An 18325-nucleotide genomic window follows, 5' to 3' on the forward strand; every position below is an offset into this window, starting at 1 on the left:
TTATTGGTAATATATTCTAATTATAAATAAATTAGGGCATAATTAACTTATTAAAATAATTTTAAAATGGCCAATTGTGTAAATGGGCTTAATTTTGCGAATATGGCCCTAATTGATTCTAATCCAACTGATTATTTCAATTATGGCCATATTTGGCCTAATTAGAAGATTTTAAAATTAAATTGCATTAATGACCTTAATTAATTTGAGCCACTGAATTTGGTTATTTCAATTAAGGCCATTAAGAGGCTAATTTTACAAAAATGCCCCCAATTTCCTTAAACCATGAATTGGTTAAATTAATTTGCAATAATGACCACCTAATTGATTAATTAAAACATTTATAGATAATTATAAATAATTTTGACAAATTACACAATTATACAAAATTAAAGATTGAGGGGTGAAATGGTTAATTATTTAAATTACTCAAACTCCTTGGATTGAAGGGAATAAAGCATTTGCTAATTTTGATTTTTGACAATTTAAACAATCAAATAAATGATTATTATTTTTTCAACAAAATGCCCTTTTTTCTTTTGATTAAATCTAACAAATACCTCATAAATGTCATAAAAAGTACCAATTAATTTCTAAATAATTTGTGATGTCATAATTTTTTTTAACCAATTTAAAGGGGTAAAATATGGACTTGAACAATTTATATAAAAATCATTTAAACCTTTCAAAGTGCATATCTCATTTTATTTATTTTACAAGAACTTTGAGTGATTAAACAGGTTTCAACAATAGGGACTCCAAATTTCTTAGTCATTTCTTAAAGAGTCTATGGGGTACACTTGGTACCAAACTCATGTTCTCTACTTCTTGTCACCCTCAAACGGATGGACAAACCGATGTAGTGAATAGGACTCTTGGGAGCATGCTTAGGTCTATGATTAGAGGAAAACCAACCTCTTGGGAGGACCATTTGCCTTTGATTGAATTTTCTTATAATCGGTCGCTCTATTCCTCAATTGGCATGACTCTATTTGAAGTTTGTTATGGTTTTTACCCCTTGGTTCCCTTAACCTTAACCTCCTTGTCTAGTGATGTTGTTTTTAGCCTAGATGGAAAGCAAAGGGCGGCCATGATGATGAAGATTCATGCCTAGGTAAATGAGAACATGGAGAAGATCAACACCAAGGTGGCTAAACGACAAAACCATGGGAGGAGAAAAGTGGATTTCCACCCCGATGATTAGGTGTGGTGTCCATTTTCGGATAGAGAGATTCCCTCAAGTGTGGAAAGGAAAGTTGTACCCAAGAGGAGATGGACCCTTCAAAGTCCTTGAGAAAATAAATGACAATGCCTACAAGATCGACTTACCAAGTGAGTATAATGTTCACAACGTTTTTAATGAAAGTGATCTATCTTCTTGTGTTGTAAGTGATCCTTTAGATTCAAGGACGAATATTTTCCAAGAAGGGGAGGATGATATGATATCGAAAGGTCCAACCGCTTCAAGACCATTCACTTGGAATCAAGCCACATAACACTAAGCCTTCCAAGCACTTTTCATACAAAATGGACCTTGGAGACCCTTGAAGAGCAACATGCCAAAGTCTAAAACGTGTGGAGCATCGCTTGGAGTGAAAATAAAGAAGGAATGAAGAGTACGGTCCAATTGATGGACCGTAAATCTATCGACGGACCGTAAATATGACTGTAGAATAGGCTAACAAATTGCAGATTTTGTTTACGAGTTACGGTTCATTATACGGGCCGTAAACTATTTTATGGCCCATAAATGTGACCGTAAATCAATGACGGAGATTGTAGTTTCTGTTCGCGAATTACGACACTAAGTACAGACCGTATATCATTTTACGGTCCGTAAAAGAGGTCATGACGGGAAAGTCTTCAAGTTGAGGCTATAGTTGCAAAGGCCACTTTGGGGGTCTTTAATGTAATAATGCCAAACTATATATACTGGCGCTTAGTCTTTAGAAGGTACATTTTGATGAATTAAGATTGATATTGAAAATCATACTTGGTTTGGCTTACTAGCCCCAGTTTATAAACTTAGCTTGTGGAGTGTGATTCCATTGTTGTTAATGCAACCTTGTCCTTGATTTCATAGAGAGTTTTTCACTTGTGGATTTCAATTGAATTGCTGTTGTTTGATTTCAATTAGTATAGGTTCATTTAGTTAGAATAGATAAGGAGAATTTGGATACCCAAATCCAAGTTTGCCTATCAATTCCTTTCTAAATTGGGTCTTGCTTCTATCTTTCTATTCTCATCCCCAATTTCCCCCTATTTTAATTGCCGCATTTACCTTATGTTTGATTCTTAGAGTTTTCCCTTTCGGAATCGTATCAGGCGATGACTAGGCCTTAGTGGGCCCTAGGGAGTATCTGTCGTCTTACTCTGCTTTTATTTATTTATTTCATATACATTGAGGGCACTGCATGAAATTAAGTGTAGGGTTGGGAGGTACGTCTCAAGATAGGATGCTTATGCCGTAGGAGTTTATTTCTTTTTCTTACTTCTAGAATTAGGATTTCTATTTTTTTTTTAATAGTTACCCTTAGAAAAAAAAGTGAGAAAAAAAAAAAGCCAAAAAGATTGTCTTATTTTAGTTTTTTGCTTTTCTAGCTTTTTAAACCCTCAACAGTGGCATAAGGCATCTAGGTAGTTTTCTTTTTTGTCATAGAATAGGCTTTTCCCGACGATGGATGGATGACGACCGCGTGGAGGGAAAATTAGTCCATAGGAAAAGAATTCAAGCCTTTAAGACCATTCGAATGCTAGGTGCTCGGGTTAGGTAAAATATTGAGACTATGAGCAATTCTCAATGTTGATTTTTTAAAAGTATGCCTTGAAAATAAATGACCTCTCTTGAAACATTTACTGTTTATTTTGCTTGACTCATAAATGACACATTTGGCGTAAATTGTATGTTGTTGCTTGATTTGAGGGACGATGTAGATCCTTCTGGCGTTGATTATGTGCAATGTATGTGTAAGGATAATTCTTGTATGCTCCATGCTTTATGTTGACGTCTTGAACTTGCCCTGTGTGTTCGTTAAACGAAATGAAGTGTGTTGTACTTAGGAAGTGATAGAGGCATTTCTTTTTTAGCCTAAATTTTTACTTGTCCTACCAACATGTACATGATATCCTAGTTAGCCTCGTTGAGACTTTAGCCTTTTCTTTGAAAACAGTCGATAAACCCATACCCTTTTTGTTTTAATTGGCCTAAAGTTGATCAATTGTACTCCTTGAGCACTTTAATGATAAGTCGATGTAATTGGAGTTGGGATTTGATTGAAAGGGGAGAGTTTGTTGGAATCTAGTAAAATCTATTGGTGCACCTAATCAGTAAAAAAAAAATAAAAAAATCTTCTTAGTAGTTAGGAATTGAAACTTTTCAAAAAATAAAAATAATAATGATGTTGGTTGCCATAGAATAAAAGGTTCTCTTCTAGCTTGTGGTGCCGAAAATGTGGTGCTTAAACGTAAGAAACAAATGGGTGATTTAAGAAGAATGGTTGTTGGTTGGTAAGTGAATTTGGTTGACGAAGAAATTGGCATGGAATGATTATGTTGTCTGTATTAAAGTGCTTAGGGAGGTTAGTCACTATTTTATCCAAATGTTTCCTACTCGTCCCTTAGCCTACATTACAACCCTTTAAGTCCTACTAGATCCTAGGTTCAACGTACTTATATTAGTGAAGTGGTTACACTACGGGCAAGCTTATGGTTTGTCGTATTTGGCATGTGATGTTCTTTGTGAGAGCGTAATTGTTGATTCCATGTGCATTGAAATAATATTATTCAATTCATGTGAGACATATGGACAACTCTCTTTCGATGAGGGCCCATAGTTGATAAAAGATTGGTGAATGTTAGGTTCTCTGTTAAGTAGCATAATTGTTTTGCTTTGAGTGGTGTCTTTGAGTCGTATTTCATTGAAAATAAGTCATTTTGAGGAGGTTGTTTGTGAGCTTTTTAAACTAAAAATCTCTAAGTGTTGGCATGACTAAAGTGAGGATTTGCTCGAGGGCGAGCAAAGTCTAAGTGGGGGGTGGTGATATTTGGCCCAAATATCTATATTTCGCGTCACTTTTCCTCTATTTCTTAGTACTTTAATCACACCTTTTGGGTTGAAATCGTTGTATTCGAGCTTATGTTGCTATGTTTATGATGTGTAGGTACAACGAGCAAGAATGAATGAAATTCGAGCAGTTTTGGTTGAAATTGGAAGCATATTGCACTTGAACGAGACGACGAGAGGATCTCACAACACTTAGAGAAAACTAGATCGCTGGAGGACCATGTGCGCTAGGCTCGCGTCGCGCATGGAGCGCGGATAAATCACCTCTCTCATCAAGTTTTGTTCTTGAGCGATAGACAGGTGACGCGTGAAGAACACACATATTCAGACTTCAAGAAGCCTTGGGTGATGCGTGTGCATCGTGCATGCAGCGCACAGTGTCATTAGTTTTTCCTAATTTGTTCTGGAATTGGTCGGATGTTTCTAGACTTAACTCTAAACTATAAATAGGAGTTTTTAATGTTCAGAACACAACGGGGACATATTTTGATCATTGTAAGCCGTCGTTCTTAGGTTTATATCTTTTTTTACCTTATTTTTCGTCATTAAACCCTAGGTTATTCATGAATTCTTACATCCCTTCTCGAATCATGAGTAGCCGAACGTTCTAATTCTAGGGTTGTGGCAAAGACATGATAGTTGGTTTGACGACAATTTCTATCTATTGTTTCCATCTTCGGGTTGCTTATTTATTCTTGTGCTTAATTGTTTGATTATCTAGCCAGTAGTTAGACATTATCTGTGTCGTGTAAACTGAACTTGGAAAAGGGAATTTGCCTGCGTAATAAGAATAAATAGAGCTTGTTCTAGATCCCTTAGGGAAATCGTTTCGCTATTGAGGATAGAAATATACCCCTTAGCCTCGCTCAGTTGAATACAGAGATTTAAATACGTTCTTGTTATTTTTTTATGACCATAGGAATATAGGTGTTGGAGTAGCTTGAATAGATTTGTGAGCAACTTAGAAGATGCTCATAAAGTAAATATTAACCCGTCAACTAGTAACCCAGGAAATAAAATAGATAGAACTGTTAGAAGACTCAACTGGATTGTCGGAAGCCATGACCCTGGAACTCTTTCTCATCTAATGAACCTTAAAGTTTTCGTCCCAGTCTCTTTAGTTATAAGTCGTTAGTTTTATTAATTTCTTTTAATCGACACTTTAGTTACAACAAACTTTTCAATCGTTACGTTCTTGAATAGTTACAACAGAATTTGAGTTAGTTAAACAGTAGAAACTATAAGTCCCTGTGGGTATGATATCTGCACTTTAATCCTATATTACTTGTACAGTTGTACGACCACGTACACTTGCGTGTGCCTTTGGGAGCAACATGGTAATAAAACTTTTGTGCTAGAAAATTCATTCTCATTCATATTGGATTCAAAAGTTGTCCTGGTGAGATATTTAAGATGTCAATAACGTACCAAGGAAATTGCTATTGATATGCAACATAATAACATGAAACACATCCACAAAGACACTTAATTAGGGAGAAGTTCGATTCAGGTTATCCGTGTCTATCGTCTGTAAAATTAGAAAATCAGGTTACCAACAATCTAAAGTTTGATCTAGCAAGGAACCAAATTACTTTTAACTTTATGAAAGGGAACTTAGGCGTAACAAGCTACAACAAAAGTTGTCAAAAAGATCACAAGTTCAAGCCATAGAAACAACCTCTTACATAAGTGCAAGGTAAGGTTGCATACCGATACGAGTGGAATAGCTGCTTTCTTAGCTCTTGCAACATGTACAACTTCACAATACATTCAATGTGGTCCGACCCTTCCCCACACCCCGCACATAGGGGAAGATTAGTGCACCCGTTTGCCTTTATTTTTTATATGTAGTTCAAAATGACGTCTACACCAGAGAAAGCATGGTGAAAAGTCGACAACAAGTCGAACAAACATGAAGAAGAAGAAGAAGAAGAAGAAGAAGAAGAAGAAGAAGAAGAAGAAGAAGAAAAAGGAAGCATAAATCAATGAGCAGCTTGATGCTGTCTTAATAATGGAATGTTCATTTTCTCAGTCTCAAATAGATTATTTTGTAGTCATATTTTATAAGTATACTCTATAGAAGTGGCAGCTCTTCTACTCTATATTCTGGTTTTTGCGCTTCTGATGAGACCATTAGATCACATCTCCGAGTGGTTTACTTTCCTATATCTTGGATGCCTCAGCTGTTACTCCGCTCAAAGCAATGGCTGCTTTGGATCCGGATGGGCGACTGAGATACTTGCTGATGAACTCCCCGGTTAGCAGGAGCTTCTGCAAATCGACATTGGTTTTTATCCCTAGACCATTAAGCATATAGACAACATCTTCTGTTGAAACATTGCCAGAAGCTCCTTTGGCATATGGACAGCCTCCAAGACCGGCAACTGAGGAGTCAATTGTGCTAATACCCATCTGTGGACAACACAACAAACAGTAACATGAGTTGGATATTTCCTGAACACTCTATGCACTCGAAAACAGCAACTCCACAACAATAACCAGTGGTGGAACCACATGTAATAAAGGGGGAGGGAAGGGGGTTCAATTGAATCCCCTATGACAAAAAATCATAGGGTAAAAACAAAATTTTGTGTATATAAAAATCTTTTAATCCTCATGACATAAGAGAAGCTTTTACTGTACTGGCAAAGGCTGTTCATTTGGTCACAGGTTCGAATCCAAGAGTGGAGTTCTCGCATTTTTTTTAACCCCCTTGTAAGAAATCTTGGCTCCTCCACTTACAATAACCACCATGTGGTGCTTTTGTTGAACATCGCAAAGCATTACTGTACACTATAATTCCAACTGGTAGTTTATTGACAAGCACTCTAGGTACATAATCCACATTTCAATGAGGAAAATTGAAATATGGATGGGATGAAGTAAAATGTTCGATTTCATGGTCAGGTCATTAGCAGTATTTGGTAAAGATAGCATGAAACTTTAGGACAGTGACAAACAGAAGTTTATGGAAGAAAAAAGGACTCTTTCCATTTTCTTGTCTAGCATGATATCCTAGTTTGCATCATCCGATTTGTCAGAAAAGTCTTCCCAATTATATTCTGCAAATTCCAAGCTTTGTGCAGACGTGTTGGTTGGAGAGGTCAGGCTTCACTTGTGTCCCTCCAACTTCGTATTTTTCATCCGTTATTCATAGAATCTCGAGCAGGTTTTGGAGAAAAAAAAAAAGGCCAGTACGAGATGACTGGGGAAGGCACATTGAAATTATGGGGAGGTTTAGCAATACTTTCTTAAGTAGAGGCAGTATTTGTAATCTCAACAAACCGGAGGGGGTATAAACTCTTTTTAACACTTACGCACCAACATTAACTGGTTTGCCAAGTTCTCAAAACCTATCTTCGTGATTTTTTTTTAAAATTAACCAGAAGTTTCTGACTTTCTAACTAGTGCTCAGCAGCTTAGTTCATATGAAATGCAATTACTTGTACATTTTAACTAAACTAATTACAAAGCTAGCATGAAATAATTGTATATATGATTCAACTAGAATTCCGATAGAGGAACTTACTTGGAGAGAAACTAAAATGTTTGAAAGAGACTGTCCATACGTATCATGGAAATGCACAGCAAGCTTTTCAACAGGAACCACAGCCATCACTGCTTCAAGCATAGGAACAACGGTTCCTGGAAAGAATACAAAATAACATGGAATGGAAGACGAGTCATTTCACAATTTTTCGCAAATCTAATTTGTAGAAATTCTGTTAACTCTTTCCTATCCGCTCTAACCAACCATCCAATTGCAAGTTTAGATTTCCACTAAAGCAAGATACAAATTTGAAGCTTTAGTGTAACTATAAGTTGCATTCTTTATCCAATACATTACTTTAGCTTTGGAACTTAATCATAGAAATACTTCAGCAACAAAAATAGCATTTCAATTGAATCCTAACCAAAGAACTAAGCCATTCTTCACTTGTAAATAAGTACATGATTAAAATATTACCTGGAGTAGCGATTCCTATTGTGTCTCCAAGGGAGATTTCAAAGCATCCCATGTCATGAAGTTCCTTTGCTACATATGCCACTTTCGAAGGTGAAATTGCTCCTTCAACTGGGCACCCAATAGCACAGGATACATATCTGTCAAGCATTGAAAGATCTGATTTAACTTTCTCTTTTTATTGGTGAAAGATCTGATTTAACTGTGCACCATGTATGATAGTAAGGCATAAGTGCTACAACATCCAAGCTGCACAAACAAAAAAGAGATTTTCTCTTTTTTTCGCCTAAAGAAGTATTGAAGTCCTCGTCCTGTCATGAATCGACTAACCAAATTGACGTTAGCGCACTGAGGCCATTTAGATGACTCACTTCAAAATTAAGTTCAAAATGATTTCAAAGTCATGGGGACAACAGAAAACAAAGAGCAATTCCTTCAATAAAAGATTGCTGACACAAAATGCATGTCCAGGATATTGCAGAACCTAGCTCAGTACTGAAGGAAAAATGAAACTAATTTAGCCTTGTGCTCGAGCATCAGATCTTTCATACCCACGAACCGGTATTGACATCTTTTTGGCAGCAGATGTAACAGCTCGATATCGGGCAAGACTCTCCTCAATGCTGCAATTAATGTTTGACTTTGAGAAAGACTCCGAAGCTGATGCGAAGACTGCTACTTCTTTTGCCCCGGCTGCAATAGCTGCGTCAAAGCCCTAACATAATTCAAATAACACCAATATAATTATGAGAGGAAGAAAGTGGTAGCTCCTCAAGAGCAAGAAAGGTTTCCCCCCAAGTGCTACATACTTTCATATTAGGTGTCAATACAGGCAATCTGGCACCTTCCAGATCCTTAACTGCTCCCATTACATCCTTGGCATCTGACAGCTACAAAAATAAACAGGAGAATGAGAAAATAAAGGACGAGTTCACCGAACTACCGCATAAAAAAATACAAAGCTATTCGATTTCCTGAAGCAAGCTTACATTGTTTAGCAACATCACGAGTTTTGTCATTAAAAAAGTATACCGCGGTAATTGTATGCAAAAGCAGCTTTCTTACATATAAAAGAGGAAGAAGTACCTGAGGCACCCATTTTGGAGAAACAAAACCGGTCACTTCAACTACAGGTAGCCCACAAGAGACAAGTTTTTGAATTAGTTCAACCTTCACTGATGTAGGAACAGTATTCTTCTCATTTTGTAATCCATCCCTGGGACCAACTTCCACTATCTTCACATGCTTTGGCATGCCATTGAACAACTGCTACCGGACAAAGAAAAAACCAGTCAGAAATTGAAATGTTTAAGGAGGATAGAGGAAAATCTGAGCAAGAAATAGAGGGGCAAAAAGGACTTCAAACAATTACCTTGAACGTGTTACTCTCTGTGCTTCTGTGGTTGCTGTAAGATTTAGGTTGACGATCTGTCATGCACTGTGAATGAGACACAGTTCCACATAGTATATAATTCTTGCTAAGACTCTTTGACCTTCGACTTGAAATGCCGTTACGCGATCCATGCCTTCTCCATTTGAAGTTCTCTCTTCCATATTCGTCATCATCTTCACTGAAGACAAACATATTAGGATATTCATGCATCGTTTACTCGACCACATCTAAAGGTAAAAATATTAAAATGCTCAATATTTTCCACACTGAGATGCTAAGTGGTAAGAAACTTCACTGATAATTTAGATAGCAGTGTCTCCAAAACTAGAAAGATATAACACTCTAACTTCTAATTGTAACAGCTCTGTTCCTTTTCAAAAAAATTGTAAGAGCTCTGTCTAAACATTCCTAAAGACCTTGATAGACAATTAATAATCCCAACAACAACACCAACCATTATATTAGTAATACAAACAAATTTAGATTTTGAATACTTTTCCCTAACACCAATCATTTTGTTGCTGAGTTTCTCCTTATGTTCATAAACGCTTCAACTTATTTAAATTAAAGAATATTTATGTACTGCACTCAAGAAAAGAGAATCAGATCTCACATAGTGCCACTGCAGCTCAGCTTCAATTATCACGGATGTGCAATCATCAAGGAGATAGCTAAGCTTTTAGTATTTACTTTATTTCTAATAAGTGATAAAAAAATATCACCCTACCTGAACCTTTGTTACTGAAAAAAAGAATCAGTGGGAGAAGCAGGAACCTTGAAGTTCAAATATAATAAGAATGAGCAAGAGGAACAACTTGCTAAAAAAGGAACGCAAAGTAACTAGTAAAGGAAACATTTAAAGTGCAGACACATACACAGTACAAGAAAACAGTAGAATCACTATTTGATACTCTAAGTTGTGCATACAGAAACATCAAAAAGCACCACTGAGATCATGATATACACTAGCTGGTAAGAGTAAAATTTATGTACTTACAGGCAGCTGTTTGATGAGCTGCAATTTCTCCCATCAGACCAGGAGTCCCCCATTGCCACATCTTCTCCTATAGGCCTGCAGGCACCAGATGAGAACCTATCTAGCCAATCAATGTTGCTCAAACTTGGCATCCTGTCCAGGTTAAGAGGCTCTTCCAAGCTTGACATTGTTGAAGGAGAGGAAGCTACTGGAACTGGAAGTAAAGCAAAGACAAAAGTAAGTGCTTTGCCTGAAAAATTCATCAAGGGACTTTCTAGCTAGCATCAGATCAACATCAATTCAAGGGTTTGACCATCTCATACTGTTGACATAATATCAACTCAAATACTGGTTGCTGGTGAGGGAAACAAAATCAATTGTAAAAGAGTCTGTAAGAAATCCACATTGCAATATAATCATCAGGGTAGTTTAATTGTTTTCTCAAAGCATGTAGCTTGATGTAGGTGTAGAGTGTGGAGAAGAAGTCTAGAAACTCGTAGCAACAAGTACCACTGAAAATCGATCACACCAGCATCCATTATCTTTTATCCAGATTTCCATATTAATGCAAAATGAAACAGCAAATGAAATTATGAGAGAACATCCAATCAAGAAAAGCAATATGGAAACTAATCCAGTATATTGTTTAACGAGTTCCAGAAGATGATATGGCAATTGACAGACCAGATTTCCTGGGTAAGACCATCCCCACAACCCAAAGCGGCGAAGAACAAATAGAATTTGCTACAAAAGCTGGCTAACGGGGGTATTCCGGCATATGAGAACATAGTAATGGAGAAGGTAATAGCCAAAATAGGATTGCGAGATTTCCCTTTTACAATTATGGATTTGTATCATAGAAATCAATATAGGATTCACCCAAAGCATTTATTATCAGACTTTCTAAGCATTCCTTCAATGCTATGTCCCATTCAATGCCTATCGATCGAGTTCTATTGCTAAAGCATTCGTTAATTCTTAGCCTAAACCCATCCCTTATACTTTTAGACAAAATAAAGCATATAAAGAGGATATTCACAAATATTTTGACATTAATCAATTCATCCCCCAAATTGTACAATGCAGAACTATCATTCTGCAGTGAGAAACTTCTACATCCAGTGCTCCCTCAGATGGAGCCTCAAGACTTTGCTAAAGGGAATCATACAACAAAGGTTGCAACAAATGATCAACATAAGCTAATTAAAGTAACCAAAGTTTGAAATCTCTCACTCCCTAAAATGCAATGCACCATTTCCTTATCCTCCTAAACGACGGGAACTATGTAAACAGGAGCCACATAAACTATATACAATCATCGGTCTCTTCAACGCGAGTGGAGTATCAATTAACAGAACTGAGCTAGCTATACACCAGAGTTTCTGATTATTTATCATCAATTGCAACAAATAAAGGATTTCTCAACAGCTGCACTCGACATGAATTATACACCCTTTAACATCAGAGTCACAATTTCCTTCCAAAAACTATAAATTCCAATTTAGTCCTCCCCATAACATCAAGATCACAACTTTTTCCCAATAAGGAAAAATTCTTACTTAGTTCTTTACAGAAAACAAACTGATAAACCAAGAAAATTAACAAGATTCAAACTTTCACATGTATCCAACCTCAAATTTTAACCACTATTAACAACCCAAAACAACCAATTTCCAATCTTTATGCTAAACCCCACAAAAACAAAAGTGTGGTTTAGCATACAAAAAAAAAAACTCACCAGAAATCAAGAAAAAGGCCAATACAAGAACCAAAGCTCCAATTTTTATGGGATTTTCTCAGCTAAAATTTTCTTTCCCTTTCTTGGTTTTTCTTAAAGAGAAAGAAAAAGGGTACCCCACAAAGGAAACGTGACGGAGAGTTCTTTGTTAGTATTTGTCTGTGTTTGGTAATCAGTAGCTAATTTATATGGTGTGTATACAAAGTTAATGACTTTATGAAACTTCTCTTGTTATATACAAATTTGTTGTTTTTTTTTCTTTTCTTTCTTGTTTGTGATGTGAATTGAATTCGCCAACAATTTGGAGGGAGTTTGGGTGGTGGGGCTATTAGGACAAGGGTGGTAGGTAGTTATTATCAGTAAGGTAGTTGGTCAAATTCTGCGCACTCAATTTAATTGGCTTTTAACTCCTGTTCCTTTTTAGTTAGTGTAATTTGCTTTATTTCAGCTAGTAAATACACCCTTCAGTTTTAAATTTACCCAAATAGACATCTCAATTTGTATAAAATTAAATACGTAAATGCAAATGCTAACGTGACACATAAATTTTGAAGGTGTATCTGGATGATCATTTTGTAAGTTGGAGTATTCAACTGACAAAGTGAAGACAAGTTGAGATATCTCTTGGTATAGACACCCAAAGTTGGAAGGCATCCCTTCTTGGCCCAGGAGTCAAGTTTGAGGATTGTCTATATATTATGTCTTTTCTTTATAGTTCAGTGAATATAATTTATAACTACTTAAATTATACCTCCATAGTAGGAATTTTGAAATAACATATTAGAGAAACGTGTTTAATATTTGAGATCGACATATTATACAGGTCGAGCCTGAAGAAATATGTATAATGCCCCCTATTAAAAGGGCAGGTTACCCCTTTTTATTTTTATAAAAAAAAATTAAAATTGATATTTTTATAGAAATAATCACTTTGGATATTAGAAAAAGGCTGATTTGTCAAAATCTATCTCATTTACACTAATAAAAATAGGTAAAAAAAAAAAAAAAAAAAGGTGGGGATTTTGGTGGGGGGGGGGGGGGCTTAAGTGTAATATTATAAACCATGAGAAAGGTTAGTGTGATGGAATGAAACGCGAGGAGAAATCTCAGAATTTATTTCTATATACTTAAATTATAACTTCATAATAGGAATTTTGAAATAACAAGTTAAATAAACGTGTTTAATATTTGAATCGATATGTTATGCAGGTCACCTGGAGAAGATATGTGTGTAATCCTTCCTATTTAGCTAAATTTGAAACTTGCACGGCATGCATATTATATATTCTTTTTGTCATTTGGGGTGTTTTATGGAACATAAATTTATTATTTGACACAATTTAAACGGTGATCTTGAGTACAAAACGAGCTTATTCATTTTATTGTTACATTTTCGTTTTTGGGAGAATGTTGGAAGGGGTGGAAAATGACTATTTTTATTGTTCAATTAAAGGTAGCCGTCCATATTTCTTGCCTTTATGGATGCCAAATTACGGACTTCGACAATTGGCTGCGTAATTAATTGAGTCTCTCTTTCTCTCTCTTTATTTGGAGTTGTTGATTGAGTCAACTTTATCAAAATTTATAGACACTGGAAGCACCGCTGCTATTATTTTATATACAAAATGATTCTTTTTTCTTTTAAGTAAACATCACGATATTCAACATTTACTCAATAATTTGTCTACCTTATAAATCCCAATTGCATGCATAATCTTTCATCTAAATATGAAAGATTTAGAGCCTGTCTGGATGATTTTAAAAAAAGCAGCTTATAAGCTGAAAACAACTTATAAGCTGCTTTTTTTAAGCTAAGCCAAACGGGCCAACTTATTTTTTTTGATTTATTTTAAGTACAAATGAGCCTATAAGTTGGCAGCCCAAACAAAAAGTGAAAACAAACATTTTATGTTCGTTTTCAAGAACTTTAAGCAAGCCAAGACTCTTAGTTATTTCTGTATACATGGTAATGTGGAACTTGACACGTGGTGTGATGGTAGCAAGGCACGTGGCAGTAGAAGGAGAAGTGGCTACCTTGTCATGGACAAACTTCAGTTACATTCGGAGCAAACCCTTCAAGATAGAATTGCATCGGAACATCAATAGGCCGGGTCATTAATAAGAACGGAGTTGCGCGACGAATACCAACTACGAGGATCGGAAAGGCGGCGTTACGATTGGCATTAAAGGTAGTTTTTATGGCTCATTATTAGCCATTATTAGGGAATAATCACTGCTTAAAAGTGCTACATCACGTACTATAAATAGGAGCACAACACTCATATTGAGACATCTCATTTTGAATACAAATAGTCGTACTTTTAAGCAAATAGCAATCCAATACTTTAATTTCATTCTTTTTGTCCTCTTATTACAACGGATTCATTGTGTTCATCCAGGCTAAGAGCTAAGTGCTTATTCGGAGTTATCCTCTTCGAAGGATTCCCTTGGAAGTTCACACAGCCCAGGCTTGTTTACAGTTTTCTTGCCTTATTTTTACTTGATTTTATTGTCAATTGCTATCTATTATTCTTATCTATAACAAATCAATTCACGTATCCTTTAAACCACCAGCAAATTCAACTGTACCTTTTTTGGAGGAAACAGTTTAGTGCCCACCATGGGGCTAAGGATAATAGTGGTGATTTGTTCAAAACTCGCTAATTACTTTTGAGGTTTTTGTGAACAGATAAAAGTTTATCAAAAATGTCTGGAAGTCAAGAACATAACGACGCTAACATCAATAACAACTTAGTCAACAACGAAGCCCCGGTCTTCGATCCAGTGACTGGTGAAACCAGGAATGGGCAAATTGCTTCGCCTCAAGGGTCCAGAAAGAATAACAACGAGGATGAAGCAGAGAATGGGATACGAGTAGCCAGGTCAGATTTAGACAGGATATTTGATATGCTAGAGAAGCAACAACAAGCGATTACATAGTTGCGGGTAGAAAAAAAAAAAAAAAAAAAAAAAAAAAAAAAAAAAAAAAAAAAAAAGGCAACGAACGGATGGAATAAATGAAAACCACGTGGCACACACTGAAGGTCGAGGTGATGGGAATGGAAAAGGTTCGGAAACAAATGAACTGCTCCAGGAACTCAATAGTTGTATGGAACGGAATGAAAATAAGGTAGATATTTTCAATTCACGGCTAGATCAAATTCCAAGAGCACCCCCGATCCTAAAGGGACCGGAATCCAAGAACTACATAAGATTGCCATTTCCCCCAAGTGCTGCTCCAAAGTTAATCCCTAAAAGGTTCAAGATTTCAGATCTTCGAAAATATGATGGGACTACGGATCCGCAGGAGCATGTGACGGTGTACACATGCGCAATCAAAGGCAATGATATGCAGCCAGATGAAATTGAGTCTTTTATGCTAAAAACATTTGGTGAAACGTTGACTAAAAGAGCAATGACTTGGTACACTTACCTGAACATTCTATTACTTCTTTTGAAATGCTTGCTGATGCATGAGCTCATAATGCAGAAAACGAAAAAGGTTCAAGCGAGGAAGGTCGATATATTCAGAATAGCCTAGAAAGATGGCGATTTGTTACGATAGTTCGTGACGAGATTTCAAAAGGAACAAATGCTCCTTCCCGCATGCAAACGAATGGGCGGCTGAAGCCTTCACTAAAGGTTTAAATCCAAGAAGTTCCAATGCATCACTAAAATAGAAGGAAAACTTGCTAGAGTTTTTCGGCGGTATTGTGACGGTATCCCATATTCGGTACGAGTCAAAGATTCCGATGGAAGATGATCAATTTGAATCCCGGCTGGGTCTATAGGAAGAATCAAGGGGCTCACCAAGTCAAAAGAATAGCGGATTCGGACCTAAAAACGTTAAAGATAGGTATCAGCCTTATGGAGCTCCGGAGCGGTCAAACTTTCGATCAGATCGAAGGTAGAATAACGCCCTCTTTCTCGTCCGAGAGAAAATGTGGTGGTGACGGGCGTTGCTTGTCGCGACTCGATTAGAGGGTCATGGCCGGTGCCGGAACTAGTTCCTACGATACCATCTAGCATACTCCTTCTCTTTCTCTCGATGGACCATACATCTAACTCTCAACTAACACTACATGCATGAAGGTACATTCTCGAATGAAACTCATAATATGATAACCATTAACGATAGCCTCGTTGATCTTGTATACACGCCTCAAGCCGCGAGAATGATATACAAAATCGCGACGTTGAGATTATGAGTTCTACTATCCACATATGTCTGCGAGCCTGCGCGGAGTAGCATCGGGGGGAAAGCATAAGGACGGGGCAGGGACCGCCATGCCCAAATATATACACAAAAGAAATATACCAAACGACTCGAAATTTCAGTCTCACCGTGTTAAGGCTCACAGGACTGATCCGGGTCTCCACGTTTTACCTGGCACAAGTATTTAACACAACGCCCATCAAAGAAAGAACGCTTATCAACGATGTAATGAGTATGTAAAGCATGGATAATAACATAGTAAAGACAGAAACATGAGATAACCTCACAGATCTTTTAACGAGCGCATAACGAGGGCGAGAACCACGATGCTTAACATTTACTTATAAAACATACATAAGCACATATACATAATCGGGATTACCCCGGCTTTCCGGGGTTTAACCCACCCGCCGTTTTATTTGGGGGGCCATGTCGTTTAATTGACCGAGGACTGACGAGCACCGGAATCTTCGCGCCCGCGGTACTAAATTTTTATCGCATTCACATCTAAAGGGCGTAATAGCCACGATGATTTTACATCAATAATGATAACTCGTAATAAGCAACAACACATTCATATCATCATCAACAACTATGCCCATATCCATATACACAAGCTTGTGGCCGCCAAAATAATATACAAAATATGGTGAATAACAATGCCGCAAGACATCTAACTATACACAATCTGTCTACGAGCCTCTAAGAGTATGTAACATCATATAAGACGGGATAGACCCCACCATGCCCATATGTATGTACACAAAAGAATATGCAGCAGGAGGCTCACGGATGAAATGGGCTTCTCTGTAGCCTTCGAACAAAGCCGATCACTGGTCGAGTCTATCTCACTCGTCCACCCGCGGTACGACGGCCGACTACAATAAAAGACGTCGCACGAATAATGTACCGAGGCGTGTAAGCATAATCAACATCATAATGGAAGCATAATGAATGACATAAGATAGAGAAGTTATAAGATAATAAACCACTTGTACTGTAGTAGCCGCTGTTCATCGTATTTACTTACCCCTTTTTTCTATTGGGGATCATCCATTTCATATATTTATACTTGTAGTAGTATCATACCCGACCATAGAGATTCGGTGACTTGCTTACCCGACTATAATAAGGTTCGTTGTTATACATACAATACCCTATCAGGCTCGCGTTATCCGTACTCCAATCAGAGGCTACTTATTTGCAAGGAGTAGGTATCATGTCATGCACCATATAAGCTCAGTGTTACATAATAGTCATACATACTTAAACACGTATACATAAGAGTCCATAAGTATCATCAACATCATAATAACAAACATCCAAAACAACTCCCACCATATTACAAAACAACTCCCAAACATCCATAATAACACCCGCAATATCATAATCAAGTAATCACATTCCATTAAGCCTTCAACATCATTACCATCATCGTTTTCGTTACATCTATCCTTAGAGGATCAACTATCATACGAGGGAGGGAATAGCATCGTAAAAGTATCGAGGATCGCGAGCTTTAGTAATTTTAGAGATAGGGAAGTCATTTTGGAAGACATTATGGAACTGTGAAGGAGTATATAGCAAAGGAATCATGTCTTAAATAAAAGAAGGGTTAGCCTTACATACCTCTTTGTCTTCTTAACTACTTAACGTACATCGCTGAAGCTTGTAACGTATCTACATTTAGAAGGATTCATACCATAGTTAGCTTTAATGATACTCTAAATTCAAACTAGAACTTAATTCATGATAACAAGAAATTGGGCTATTTCCCCTATTTCGTCAACTTCCACCATATTACAAACTCCCAAACATCCATAATAATACCCACAATATTATAATCAAGTAATCACATTCCATTTGTACTTCAAAATTCATTCTCATGCTCAACTTATACTAACAACTTCTATACCCATTCTTAGCACATTTTCATACAATCCTTCCTCATCACTATTAATACCTTCCATAACAA

The 18325-nt window shown here is 36.8% G+C and overlaps 1 protein-coding gene across 1 annotated transcript; it reads right to left on the reverse strand.

The window, feature by feature from the left end:
* Nucleotides 1–6051: 6051 nt before the first annotated feature.
* On the reverse strand, nt 6052–12380 carry LOC132065804 (hydroxymethylglutaryl-CoA lyase, mitochondrial). Its single transcript, XM_059459346.1, has 9 exons — nt 12135–12380; nt 10418–10610; nt 9400–9598; nt 9114–9293; nt 8837–8917; nt 8579–8742; nt 8031–8167; nt 7593–7708; nt 6052–6475 (listed from the first exon to the last, which is right to left on the reverse strand). Exons 2-9 carry the CDS (start codon nt 10582–10584, stop codon nt 6227–6229), a joined length of 1293 nt encoding a protein of 430 aa, XP_059315329.1. The 5' UTR covers nt 10585–10610; nt 12135–12380; the 3' UTR covers nt 6052–6226.
* Between the last annotated feature and the right edge of the window lie 5945 nt (nt 12381–18325).

Source organism: Lycium ferocissimum, chromosome 7 (assembly GCF_029784015.1).
Source record: "Lycium ferocissimum isolate CSIRO_LF1 chromosome 7, AGI_CSIRO_Lferr_CH_V1, whole genome shotgun sequence".
Lineage (NCBI taxonomy): Eukaryota > Viridiplantae > Streptophyta > Magnoliopsida > Solanales > Solanaceae > Lycium > Lycium ferocissimum.

What these genes read in the sequence shown, in the direction of transcription:
- LOC132065804 (XM_059459346.1), bottom strand. Translation starts at nt 10,584, where the DNA reads ATGTCAAGCTTGGAAGAGCCTCTTAACCTGGACAGGATGCCAAGTTTG. An exon ending in CTCCAAAATGGGTGCCTCAG is followed by an intron (nt 8,918 to 9,113) that starts GTACTTCTTCCT and finishes TTATTTTTGTAG; the next exon opens with CTGTCAGATGCCAAGGATGT. An exon ending in ATGTCAATACCGGTTCGTGG is followed by an intron (nt 8,168 to 8,578) that starts GTATGAAAGATC and finishes AATGCTTGACAG; the next exon opens with ATATGTATCCTGTGCTATTG.